Source organism: Mytilus californianus, unplaced genomic scaffold, assembly GCF_021869535.1.
Source record: "Mytilus californianus isolate M0D057914Y unplaced genomic scaffold, xbMytCali1.0.p SCAF_11, whole genome shotgun sequence".
Classification (NCBI taxonomy): Eukaryota; Metazoa; Mollusca; class Bivalvia; order Mytilida; family Mytilidae; genus Mytilus; species Mytilus californianus.
Genome location: NW_026262593.1, coordinates 51,073,115 through 51,088,158, shown reverse-complemented (window position 1 = coordinate 51,088,158; position 15,044 = coordinate 51,073,115). Strand labels below are relative to the sequence as shown.

General features: G+C 31.7%; 1 protein-coding gene across 1 annotated transcript in view; it reads right to left on the bottom strand.

Moving 5' to 3' along the window:
* The window catches only part of LOC127720273 (protein mono-ADP-ribosyltransferase PARP14-like), a 43,736-nt gene extending 34,884 nt beyond the window's left edge, over positions 1-8,852 (bottom strand). The window contains exons 1-3 of the mRNA XM_052226774.1: positions 8,571-8,852; positions 5,281-5,625; positions 4,126-4,184 (exon numbers count right to left, since the gene is read on the bottom strand). Of these exons, the coding sequence (XP_052082734.1) occupies positions 4,126-4,184; positions 5,281-5,625; positions 8,571-8,805 (639 nt within the window). The 5' untranslated portion in view covers positions 8,806-8,852. The remainder of the gene's footprint in view (positions 1-4,125; positions 4,185-5,280; positions 5,626-8,570) is intronic.
* Between the last annotated feature and the right edge of the window lie 6,192 nt (positions 8,853-15,044).

The following is a 15,044-nucleotide window of genomic DNA, read 5'->3' as shown; positions in this document are numbered from 1 at the left end:
TCCATCCTGTTTTCATTTTTATCAACAGTGGGCCTTATTTTATACTAGTTAGAGTAATACATAGTGCACTAAGGGTTTGTATATTTATCCAAGTAATAGTTTGTAGTAAATCGTTGTTTGCTTGATTATTTTTTGCAGTTTGCATTATCCATTATTAATATTGTTAAAAAATTCATTCAATAATTTCAATTTTCTTTATGGTATATATAATTTGAAAAAAAATGAAATGGAAAAGATCTGTTTTCAGATTGTTGTTATTATAACCATTGTCGAACTTTCATTTTGCACTTTATGAAATAATGCAATATCGTCATTCAATTTGAGGAAAGAGAATATTTTATGGTGTATAGTGATATGAAATAATACAATATCGTCATTCAATTTGAGGAAAGAGAATATTTTATGGTGTATAGTGATATTGGGGTTATTTTAGTGTATAGAGGAATAGCATAACAGGGATATTTGAAATATCAAGGACGGTAGTCTAAAGCATCCTTTAATAATGTTTCATCAATTATAATTCCTCATGCTGATTATTGTGTTGTTAGTTCGTTTGTTAGTAATAATAAATAAACTCATCATAGATACCAGAATAACAGATTTAAACAATAAGCACACTTATTACGGAAAAGACGTATGAAATCAATGTCAGTACGTACGACGCAGTCGTTCGTGATCAACCTCCATAAACTTTGTACGGAGGCAAACGTGTGACGTCATAAAACAAGACGGCTTTACACAGGAAAGCTTCCAAGGTCAATTTTGCACAAGGCAGGAGAACCTTAGTTTTGGTCCAATTTCATAATTTAAACAGTGAACTAAACAAAATTTATAAACTAAGTCAGGCCAGCACTTACTTCTAATATCTTTTTGTTGAATGAACTGCCAAATTTCAATTTTTACTTACGGAATCAGATATATCAGTTGCAATTGTGAGAGGACAGCAGATGTGTAATCAAAACTCAACGTTTGATATCATGTTCCAAATTTTATGACTGTCTAGCTATATTCTATTGCGGTTTTTGTCAAATCATTCTTCTTTTCCGTCCCGTCGTTAAGTTTGTTTTAATGTTGTTTCTCATTTTTGTCATGGACATGTGGAGAGGGTATATATATATATATATATATGTATAAGTATGTCTGAACCAGTGACGACTCTACAACAGATTTTATCCATCGGATCACCAGCAGTGATGGTGATACAAGGCTGAAAATACATTCTGTATATATAATTCGTCTAAACAACAGCCCAACAATGTTAGATCTGTAAATTTGCGAAAGCAAATTTTTTGTTATTCCCTGGCCGGGATTCGAACTCATGCTACTGAGATATCGTGGCACCAAATAGCCTTGCACTATGCCCGACGCGCTAGACCACTTAGGCTCTATAATAATAAAGCTTTCGGTGGCCGGATGTTACCTTTCCTCGTCAGTTTTTATCTAGCGTCGTAACACAGTACATGATATTAAATGCATGAAGATGGAATTGTTACAGATCAGCTGAATTATCTATTGTAAAGGATCCTACAAATTAATGTAACATGTAAGATGCAGTCACAGAAATAATTATATTATAAGTTTGTCTGAACCAGTGTCGACTCTACAACAGATTTTATCCATCGGAACACCAGCAGTGATGGTGATACAAGGCTGAGAATACATTCTGTATATATAATTTGTCTAAATAACAGCCCAACAATGTTAGATCTGTAAATTTGCGAAAGCAAATTTTTTGTTCTTCCCTGGCCGGGATTCGAACTCGTGCTACTGAGATATCGTGGCACCAAATCGCCTTGCGCTATGCCCGACCCGCTAGACCACTCGACCACCTAGGATCTATATATATATAAACAAGTCTAAATTGAAAACAACGTTCAAACCTATGATTGGGTTGGATAAAAATCGCAATTTTTATACATGTGCATGCAAAACAAATTACTTGGTACTTTACACAAAAAACATTTTCCAAGAGACCAAAAAAGTGAAAAAGTATAATTTAACAAAACGCATTTGATTAGCAGGTCGAACAACGGATGTTCTTAAACCCTGCTGTCTGCCATTGGCGATTGCTAAAAAAACGGGTCACCAGAAGTAGCAAAATGGATCTTAACTATTAATTTGATACTAAACAGAAAACAATAAACTTGCGGAAAAGATGGTTGACCGCAAACAATAGGTGCACAAATTAGTACATCATATCCGGATTTCGACAATTAATGTCTCTTCAGTGATGTTAAGAATCGAAACGGTATTTGGAAGGCCATATAATTTACCTCAGTTTAGGATAGACTCTTGAATTGTGAAGAGTCGAAATATGATGAACGGATCATATAAACCCGAAGGCAAATATAATACAAGCCCAAACGAAAAAATATAAACAAGTCTAAATTAAAAACAAAGTTCAAACCTATGATTGCGTTGGATAAAAACTGCAATTTTTATACATGTGCATGCAAAACAAATTCCTTGGTAGAGGGGTCTATATTCAGCACAAACAACATTTTCCAAAAAGTAAAATCACAAAAATACCAAACTCCGAGGAAAATTCTAAAAGGAAAGTCCCTAATCAAATGGCAAAATCAAAAGCTCAAACACATCAAACGAATGGATAACAACTGTCATATTCCTGACTTGGTACAGGCATTTTCTTATGTAGAAAATGGTGGATTGAATCTGGTTTTAAAGCTAGCTAAACCTCTCACTTGTATGACAGTCGCATCAAATTCCATTATATTGGCAACAATGTGTGAACAAAACAAACAAAAACAATAGGTAAAAATGTCACAAATAGGGGTAAATAGTCTAATTAGGTAGGTCACATTCGTGAAAAGGGAAAAGGATTGTAGTTACGACATAAGGAACATATCCGATATGATCTGTGAAACGGGTATTCCATAACGGTCAACCAACTCGTGATGGCGTCCGTAAAATTTACATAGTGATGATTTCAACTTCACCATTTGGAACTCTTGGTTCAAAAGACAAAAAGGTATATTTTAACAAAACGCATTTGACTAGCAGGTCGAACAACGGATGTTCTTAAACCCTGCTGACTGCCATTGGCGATTGCCAAATAAACGGATCACCAGATGTAACAAAATGTATCTTAACTATTAATTTAATACCAGACAGAAAACAATAAACTTGCGGAAAAGATAGTATATATATATATATATGTATATTTTAAATATGATCTATTTGTCCATTAACAAAACTTATGATCTTACACATAGTATATATACATTGTAATTCCCTCTTACTAACAAACCTGATGAAAGGAAGCTAATACAAGGGATATGGATGCTTTTCTTCAATTAATGCATGAAAAGTGTCGTTTATCGCATTTGATAATTCGATGATACTAGTAACTGAAACTAGAATCTCGTATGTGCTAAGAGTCAAGACCGTCAATAATCGAAAACACTTCAATCACGTTTTGTTTTATTCTTGCACCAATCAAACGAGCAACGAACAACAGTAATACATTGAAGTATACTGAAAAAGTCCATCGTGGCACTTCAACTTTGACATATAAGGGGAACCTGACATGACAGGAATACTTGAAGCAATATTTGAATAAAACCATGTGTCCACGATATTTCGGTTTAAAGTACAAAAATTCCACCAAACGGTAATTCGATGTTATTTTTAGCAATAAAGCCTATGTTAAGCAAAAATAAGATATAACGTATGAACAGAGAGTTCGAGTTCGTCATTCAAGAAAGTACATGGAATAAGCTTCCATGGCAAAATCATATGACGTAGGGCAGACGACACCATAACAAAAAGGACGATGGAGAAAAACTAAAGATTGTGCAACATAATAACCACAAACACAAGAAATAATCTGAAGTATTCAAGATGGTTAACTTGTTCCTTCCCCGTCGTGATACTCGTAATAAAATGTGAAGTCAAATTCGGTTATTAATCTTTATAACATAGCGAATATGTAGATTTCGCAGCTTTAAACTACTTTACCCAAACCGTAAACAAATCTTGATGTATCTATAGGCTTCCTCAAATGCATGCAAAGGATAAGGTCCATTTCAGGCCCCTTATCATAATCAACAATATAACACTGACAGATTACTCCAACAGTCAATCGTTTCCCCATAAAAAACTTACTTTCATTACAGCCAATTCGCCTTTCACTACATTAATCTGCAATTTTTGCTTCAAAAATCCTGAAATAAAATGAAATGGTTGAGTAGGGTATGTGTTGCTCAGTCTTTAGTATTCTATGCTGTGTTTTGAATACTGTTGTTTGTCTTTTGGGTTTGTGGAGTTGTCAGTTTATTTTCGACGTTGAAGTTTTAATGTCCCTTTGATATCGTTAGCCTCTCTTTCCCTTTAGTAAATAATTTCATCTTATTACTTTGAAACATTTCATGGGTGATTAAAGTGTTTTCTTACGTTATTTATACCCTAAAATCGTATTAAAATAATATTTCAGGATTGTTATTTCTCACTCAGTATTTATTAGTGATGTTGGCATGTTTCAAATATCTAGTGTTATGACTCTCGCTTAAAAAGTCAGGCTTAATGCATTAAAACCCAAATACAATGCAAAAATGTAATGGACAATTTTTGCATTAGCATACCCCGATACACTGACTTGATTCACGGAAATCTACGCCATTCAGAATAACATTTCAGAGAAATAAATAAAAATATTAACAGCTGGAGGTTAAGGGAGCTATAAAACAAGGTTTAACCTATCAATATTTTGCGCAAAAAGCCGGTTTTATGTCACAAATCAAAGGTGGTTTCTAGTCGTTCTGTTGTTTGATGTAATCGATAGTTAGGTTTTGCTAGTGCTTATTGACTTACTCATTTTCCTTGGGGTTGGGTATTTTTGTAATTACAATTTTTTCAAATAAAAGGCAATATGTTAAGAAACAAACACCAACGCAGTTTATTTTCACTGGTACGTTTATATCATGGGCTGAAATAACATTAAAAAGTCATAACAGTTTGAAATAATAAATCTGTAACATACACAAAAGGCTGTATTTTTTTCACCATAATAATTACAGATCTATTCAAGAACAGTTCAGAACAGTTGGATAAAAGTATATTCTGACACTTCTAGAGAGTTTAATCGATTCTTAACTATAGTACAAGACTCTACTCTATACATATTTCATTTATTTAAAGAGTTTTGGTGGAAAAAAAGACTGAAATGTTCTTCAATAGATTTGTTTGTCCTTAACTTGCAAAATAAAACATGATAATGTTGCAATATCTGTATTATTTGCTATAAATCTTAATACAGTTTACCTTTCTCCAACTGACACCATTGGTTTATAATGTTGAAACTTGGTTCAAATATGTCGTCCGATGGAGCAAAGACCTGAAAATAAGTTGGTCGACTAAAAATGAAGGATAACAAAATTGTTCCTAGAAAATGAACGACAGGCCATCTCACTTTTTCAACTTCAGACAAATCGATAGACATAGGAGGAAGTCCTTGAAGTTTTGCTGATTTGACATAATCCTTCATTTCTGTCATCAGTTTTTGCAGGTAATCTTTTTCTTTCGTTATCTTCCAGATAGGCAGGCATATAGTAGCATGGCCTGGTTGAATTAAATTTACCTTACATTTGATGGTGGATGTATCATCACCTTAACAAATAAAAGAAGTAGATAAAGATACACAAGGCAAACTGTTAATATATATATATATATATATATATATATATATATATATATATATATATATATATATATATATAAATCATATTCAATCACTTATAGTATTTTGTTGAATTGCAATGAATGAGATAAACTGAGCTAAAATATTACTTAACTGAAATATTTTGTTTTAGCAACAGACAACTTTACATATAATCATCGTTACAGTAGAGAACAAGAGTCGCCCAGTAACCCAAATCGCATACCTGGAATCGTAGCATAACTTGACAAACAGGTGTCAGTAAAAATTATGCTTGGGTTAGAAATCTTCTCAAATGTCTGATTTTTGTCATTGTTCACTTCATTAAAAATCAATGAAATACGTGTTTGAAAGGTGCAAAACCTTTAAGGATTAATCAGACAATTTCGGCCCATTTTCCTCTGTTGGTGGATATTGATGCAATGCATTAAATTATTTTATATTTTATGCTATGGTCATTTTTTGTATTGTCTTAGATTATGTTATTTGTCTGTAGAGTGTCTATATGTCATTATTTTTTTCTTTGTTTAAATAGTTATTCGTTTTTATAGTGATTAAGATCATAACACAATTGACTGCTGTATCCCAATTTTTAACAATTTTACCTGTTATGGTTGTTTGTTTTGCTCACACATTGCTGTAAATATAATGGAATTATATGCGATTGTCATACAAGTGAGAGGTTTAGCTAGCTATAAAACCATGTTCAATCCACCATTTTCTTCATAAGGAAATGTCTGTACCAAGTCAGGAATATGACAGTTGTTTTTCCATTCGTTTGATGTGTTTGAGCTTTTGATTTTCCCATTTGAAAAAAGGTCTTTCCGTTTTGAATTTTCCTTAGAGTTGGTTATTTTGCTATTTTACTTTTTACTTAACACGTATAGCTCCAAGCTTTCTATATAAATTTGTTTTTGTGGTGCTTAATGCCACTTTTAGAGCTCTTGGTTATATGATGGCGGGTAGTTCTTATTGGAAACCTAAGTGCCGGAAAACTGACCATCCAGGTAAATTTAAGTTCGGAGTCAAACACATATCGCCATGAACGGGAGTTGAAGTCATAACCTCCGGTTTGACAGGCTTGTTATCATTATAGATGGACCACTCGTCCACCTATGCCCCTTGTGAAATATGCACAGGAGAGAAACGCTTTGCAGGGACAACACTCAGTGAAGTCGTCGGATATTGCAACAAAAGGTAACTTTTGTAGATTGTGATATGCCATATAGTAGTAACCATTATTTCTACCACTTTGAATAGTTTAGATAAAATACTTAGACTGGTGCAAATCATTATCACTATTCAAGCAAACTATAGACAATTACAACCGTATGAAATGTTTAGTAGATTTGGACGTTCATCAATTTTTACTTGTAAACCCTTATTTCATTGTTTTTGAGATATAGTCTTATATGTGCACATGTTATATTAAAGCAATGTTTTATTTTCAAAACAAAACTCTGCAAGGACACCAGACTGATTATTTGTTACGCCAAACTGGCGTTTCGGCTACATAAGACTTATGATTCCGATCGAAAGAAAGCAGCCAAATCTAATTTGCAGTTAACAAAGCATTGACAACGAAGTATTTCCCCTAAAAATGATGCAAATATTTATAAGGTCATATATGCCTGCGAGTAGGAAAACCATAGTTTTTCGAGTAATTCATTTGTGCACAAATTGTTTTCGGATCTTTTACAGTGTTATTGATATTTCATGTAAGCACATGTGTGCTAAATTAAAGTTTGGTAATACCTGAAGAGACGAAACTGTAACAGTTTAAGAGGGAATATTAATGAAAAAGCTAACACACGACGACAAGTACCTAAACTCATAAAGAGTCGTCCGATTAATGTTTCAAATTTCAGGTAAGATAGATCACGATTGGCTTATCATTTATTTAATTCATAAATATAAGTGAATAGATTTTGACTGCAAACAAATAAATAGAACCGTAAAATTATCAAAATATTCATATGTAATCAATTAAGCATGGTTAAGATAGACTAGACCCATTGGTGACAATCGGCTTTTTTCAGCTCTTTGGTCGGGATGTTGTTTCTTTGACACAATCCCCATTTCCATTCTCAATTTTATCCAATATCAGATGATGTATTTGACAGGGCCAAATGGATCGTCCGATTTGTCTATGGTTTCAAAGATAGATAGATTTGTTTTGATGATTATAATTTTCAGGATAAATGGATTTTATCAAGCTGATCATTACTGTAATCTATTTCAAATAGTCAGGTTTGATGTCATATTGAAATTGCCTTATATGACTCTTAAATAAAAAAGTACACTTAGTGCTAAAATAGCTGTACCACAACAAATAGATTTCCGAAATTAACATCGTTGTTTGGGACATAATGTTGCAAAATATACATTGTATAAGCCTTGGTTTACATCTACATATTAATGCCATTTTGCAGTATTGTTTGAAACTGAAGCAGTTTGAAAACTTAGAGCAAAATATGTAAGATACAATAAAAAAATATAAATACTGATACCTGATTGAAATATATCTGAACATCGCCATGATGTGTTCAATACATTTATGGAACTTTTTGATTTTCATATAGAAGGGACCAAAATAGTGACCAAACCAAATCTCCTGCTTTGCTTATAATAAACATTTCAGGGGACAATTACTCAAAAATAAATTGTTTAATTTAGAAAATTCCATGGAAGATAAAATTTTGAACTCCTGATAATTTTTACGTTTAGCTATCAGTTTTTCTCTGACTGCCAGGACGACGACGTCAATTGATTAGGGACTTTCCGTTTTGAATTTTCCTCGGAGTTTTTTGTGATTTTACTGTTTACAATAGATCAAATAGACATTAGAATAAGGTTAATTAAAAACAAAATGTAATGTTATCTTATATTAACTAACCAGCGCTATGTCCAACATTTAGAATCAACGTATTCTGTCCTAACCAATAATTGTTTTGCAAACTGCACTTGTAAAGCTTCACAGTGAAACCATCATCTACTGTTATACTGCGACATCTTATGTGTTCTCTAAGGTCAACTGGTTTCGTTTGTAGTTTGGTTGATATTACTTTGTCTGGTAAAAGAGAAACACAACATCTGTGGCTATCTGCAATGTTCGTCACCCTTAATTGCATATCTGCTATTTTATTCTCAATAATGTACGTCTTGTCTTGACCAGGCATGTGACAGTTCTTGATAAGCAGCTTCCACCATTGAATCGTCTCCTTTAACAGTCCATTTACAAAATGGCTCGTCTTGTTCATATATATTTACTGAATATTGATTTTCAATGGAGGACTTGTGGTTATTCAGTAGCTTTTTAATAGTTTTCAGTTTTTGTTTTGGAATTAAAAGACTCTTCGATGTATACATATGTTCTATGTGAGTTGAATTGAACCAGTAATCACCTGTTCGTGATACATTTACCGTTGCACAGTCGTTGCTCAGCTTTATCGAAAGTTTTCCATTTTCGTTGTTCTCTAATTTGGCTAACTTCTGTTTAGCATCATCTCTACTAAAATAACGAGATGGCACACTAATGATGTCTTCTTTCAATGCATCTTTAAATACGCCAATTGCATGTTCAAGTTTCGATCCGTTTGCTGCATAAAATTTAAGAGTATTCTGGTTGTGTTGAAACCATACACATGTTTTTCCTTGTAGGTCTAGGTCTTGAAATTGAATATTTAATTTTGAGTCAAGAAAAGCATGAACAGTATTCCTCTTAATAAACTGACACAAAGAATGACTAACTGTATGATGTTTGCAACACACAGAAAGGCAACCAGATGTAATTACACTTCTTATCTCATTTTCAACGGTCAATTTTGTACTGGAATCAGGAACTAATATCTGCAATCCAAAGTGATGTTGCACAATGGCAGTATTGGCCCTTTTTAAACAGTCCAATTCTAATAAGTCATAAATCCACAAAATTGCTTGGTCTTCTTCTGACAATTCGACGTAAGAATGTGCTTCTTTCTTTTCTCTTGAACTTTTGAGTTCATCAGATTTCACAATAGTACTTATGTTTACACTACAAATATGTATATTATCTTCAATAAATTCAACAACGGCACCAATAATCATTGTTGGTCCTACAATCCATAATGAATTTTCGACTTCTTTGTTGATATAAATACCCACTTCATACTTAGAAAATTTACTTGAAAATGTTTTTAAATCTTCCACTTTAATTGAGATGTTGACTAATTGTTTTATTTGTAAATTCTTTTCTTGTATCAATCCAATGAAGGTTTGTCTGATACATCTATGCATTTGTGCCTTATCAAATCTTTTTTTTGTGCTACTAATAGCAATTGGATCGGAAGATGCGAATTCATTGACAACTCCTATCTTTTTCATAGACAGATCCTTTTCCGTTGAATCTCCATAAATCATCCAAACATGTTTCCAAAGACATTTTGATTGCGCGTCATCACAGAGATCAAGGACACGTACGGCAATTTTTTTTTTCTGATGCCATCTTAGCTGAAAAATTTACTAGTTTGAAGAAATGAAAACCAATGTATCTAAGATACTACAACGTCTCCTACCTCAGTTGAATGTTGAGCTGCCGCGACATATTCATATAGACTTCATATACTTCAATATTTATGTTGCATTTTCTATATGTATTTCAATGTCTCGATGAAGTAAAACGAGTTATCAATTTATACCACAGAAATGGCCTTTGATTTTAAAAAGTTTGAAGATATTAATAAACAAAAAAAAGTCGATGTTAATACATGTAATATAAATTGACTTTCTCAATTCATAGATATAATACACGATATATCGATTTAATAATATCCATTTGAAATCTTACACAATTTAACCACTTCGTCGATAATTTCAAGTCATAATATAAAATTTGTAGTAATGTAATATTGCCTATGAGACAACTCTCCACCAGAGACAATTTCCAGAACACGATGTAAAATCAAGTCGCTTTATACACGTCAATATTCCGTATTCAAATAAACTCACAATAGATACCAAGCCTAAAAATCTTCACGCCAGACGCGCGCATCGTCCACACAGGACTCACCAGTGACACTAAAATAACAGAAAAATTAAACTAAAAATAAAACTTAGATGATGTAATAATTAATCGAAGTATGGTGGTAAATTTCATGAAAAAAAGACAAAACAAATTGAGATCTTAATGACAATTACGGATCAGTAAAAATATAAAACTCATATCAATTTGGTATGTACACTTATATAGTATTAGCTTACCGAGCAAACTAAAGCTTTGGTTTAATTTAAATTTACATAATTTGAACACAAAAAATTTTGCTAATTTTTCTGCAATTTTAATGGATACGACTTATGAAATTTCACAGCCGTTATCTTGAATTTAGGTTTTGACCAGTTTTTATTTAAAGTTTGATAATGGTACGGTGTATGAATATTTCCCCTTCAAATGTAACAAAATGTACGTGTAAATCTAGAAATTATCAAAAAAGCAGCCATGCCATGCAATGATATTGTTTTGGGACATTATAAAAGAACAGTAATCTTGATAATAAAATTTTACATATGTTTTGTTATGGAAATGCAATAGTTAAAGATTGTCATTCAAAGAAAACTGATGATATAGTCTTACAAAAAGCATAGATGATCCTTTAAATAACAAAACCAGTACCCATATGGTGTATCATGTATACTAGCAAATATGATACTATAGATAATAACCTATATGTATTTTTAATAAACGACCATTTGTATTAATGACCGTTAATAAAATTAGATTAAAGAACTCACAACATAATTAATGTCATTTTTTTATGATATCATATATAGTACCAGGTATATGGATCCACTCACTAAGGTACAAATATTTTACAGTATAGAAGATCTTATACGTATCAGTGATACTGGCTCTGATGTAAACTGTAACCAATGACAGTGAAACAAGTATGTCAAGGCGACTTTATTCGTTTTGTATATTAACTTACTCACCAAGCGAATGTCAAACTTCATGCAAGCTTACATGATCTATCAAGTTCCGGATATAAAAATCTTTGAAACTCAATCTATTTTTTAGGCAAAATGTCCTCGATGGCAAACCGGAGAGCAGAAATTTGATAACTCCTATGACTTTATTTCAACCAATAACTAATCTAATATTAGATACTCAAAATATTTACTTTAAAGTGTCTAAAATTAGAAAATCAATATATATAGTAACAAAGTCTTGATATCAGGCCAAAGGCAAAACCATTTATAAACGAAACAAAGGTTTTTTTTTCTCATGCATTTTATATAATTTTATATAGCTTAAGGACTATTTATCCAAGTGATTTTTTCATTAATAAATAGTATCGTAGTAAATATTTTACCCAATTCGTTGTTGCTTGTCGAATTTGATATAATTTGTTTGTCACTTCATATTCTGACAAAATCATTCAAAATTTTATAAAGAAAATGACGTACATGTGTGTAGTCAACGGAATTTCTAATAAAAATGAAATGTTTGTTAATTCTTAAACCAAGCTTAATACAATTATATTTGCAAGCATTTAATTGTTATATAAACGACACCCATTTCTCAATCTATATTTATTTGAAGTTCGGGTGAGTGTTCTTTTGTTTTGTTATCATGTTTCGGTTGAGAAATCGCCATCAATAATAGGCGAATAACTCATGATTCGTAATCAAAGTAATTTAACATGTTTAATCGGCAAAAACAAAATACTTTACCATATTTACAGACAAAATTGTAAAACGCTTACCTTGACTACATACATAGAAATGATAACGAAAGTAGAAACAACTACAAGCATGCGTATCAAAAAAATGTAACACTCGAGGGCCTAAATGGGGACTTTTATAGAACATGTATTAAAATAATACTTTTTAAGTGTATATAGTTTTTAAGTGTTTCCTATGTCTGCTTAGGATGGTTATTGATCTATTTCTCGGTGTTTTGTTCATTGTAGTCATGATGTTGATCAATATGTGACACTGTAATACAACATCATTTTATTTTATCCAATATTTATCATACAAGAAATATTCTATTTAGGTTTTGATTTATAAGATATAAGTTTTTCACCTCAATGGTAATCACTATTATTTTTAAACAAAATATACAACAATATTCCTTGATTTCATATTTAAACTCCAATTTATCTAATCACAGATATACCTTAATAACATTTCCTTAAATAAGATTATCAGATGCAATTTTAGTAACGTTTAAATTCTTTTGAAATTGCTTGTGTTTATAGTAAGTAATTAGTTTATTATACTTGTGTTTACTTGAGAACATATAAATAAAGTAACGTTTGAATTCTTTTGAAATTGCTTGTGTTTATAGTCAGTAATTAGTTTATTATACTTGTGTTTATTTGTGAACATATATCAATAAATATAACACAATTACAAAGTGTGTATAGTCAATATTGCACTCTGCCCATTGGACCTATCTATAAATACAAATACTACCTTTTGAGTTTCATTGTAACAGTTGCAATTAACGTTATATGGCAACACGGCATTGGACTGGAACTTTTTTTTACTTTTTTGCACATAAATTAAGGGAAAAAAAACCTTACCAAGAACGTTCTCGTGGTTCGTAAACCACTGTAGGTTAAACATTCCATCAGTCTTAAATTAGTTCTGGATAAAATCTTCAACAAAGATAAAATTGTAAATAGTACCTCCACAAAACAATCATTAGGTAGATACCAGATTTTCAAGAGTTTTATTAAAGTCTTCTGGGTAATTAAAATGCCTGATCTATCTCCCATAAAATGTTTTAAATCTCTATTTTGTCTTCTTGTTCTTTCCTAGGGTCACGGTGATCAGGTTATTTTTGTTTATCAGTTTTGTATGCCAGACACGCGGTCGTCTACAAAAGACTAACTAGTGACGATCGAAACAGATAAGTAAAAATGCCAGATAAAGTAGGAAGTTGAACAGCACTAAGAGCCAACTATTCCGAAAGGTCGCGCCGAACCATCAACTAATTTAGGATTTCTTCAGAATGGGAAACTAATTTTTTTTTATAACGAAGGAATGATGCAAGCTGCTTTCAGAAGTACAATGTACATGCATACTTTGTTTTCTATTACATATACCTGTACACATGCCAAATGCTTCAAATTTATATATAAACGCAATGATAAATGATTTATAGATAAAGAGGCGAAACATACCAAAAGGAATTGATATTTATAATTTTTTAGTTGAATTTACGGAAAATGGAGTTGTTTTTTTACATACAGTGTGTTCTTTAAAACTGCCTTTCGCGGATACTTAAAAACTTTATTCGTGTATTTCTCAGGAAAATGTTTCCAATTGTAAAGTTTACGCAATGGGGAAACATGCAATTCTCAGGTTTTTTTTAAGGTTTTGGTCAAAAGTCAAGAAAACAGGTGAGAAAAAAAAAACGTATGCCCTTGAAAATACAAACTTGAAGGTGTTTCCCTGTATGCAGACATTCATTGTTCTTCAATCTATCGATACTTATATTTTGGCATTGCACTAGGTCTTGTTCTTCTCTGACTGTTATTGACATCTTTTCACTTAATCCATTGAATTTTGGATGTTAAGTGTTTATATTTTTGTCTTAGACAAATGATATTTTGTTAACTGTTATTGGCTTTAAACTAGATGTCAGTATCTGCGACAACTGAAAGATTGATGAAAGTTATCTCAATGGTAGTCATACCACATTTACTTTTTTTCCAATTGTTAAAATGTTCTTCTTCCTGGGTGTGTGTAAGATTAAACAGATTTGTTTTGACTGCTGACATTGTCCTTGTGTCAGCTGACGACAGATGGCGTGTTATATGTACTTAATTTAGGAACCGGAATGTTCAAGGTTATTGTTTTCAAATTTTCCATTTTCTAATAAACTATCTAATCTGATAAATTTCTCCTTGCGGACGACATTTCATGAATCGTAACAAAAGAACTTAAACGAAGACAGTTATCTAAAAAAAAAGTAGGTCAATAGAATGATCAAAAGATTTAAACATAAATGAAGGGTTTTTCCAATAAGGAAGTGTTCCTTACAATATAAACGGTAGTGTTCATTGACCTTTATTAAACGTTAAAGCTACATTCATCATACAGAGACAAGTGAGTATTTTGAAAATAGTGCAACAAATTACACTATACTCTGTATATATATATACTATATATTTCAATATAATATAAAATAAATCAAAGTAATTAAAAGGTATAAAATACTTTTTTCACGAAAGCATAAATGTTAAACCTTTTGGAGCACCTGAGTTCAAACATTTTTTTTTGTTTCTGAATAGTTAGTTTTCAGGTAGTGATTCAAGGACTGTTGTTTATATTTTGTTACAATTTATTTTTCAAACAAAAAAAGGTCGATGTTAATACATGTAAT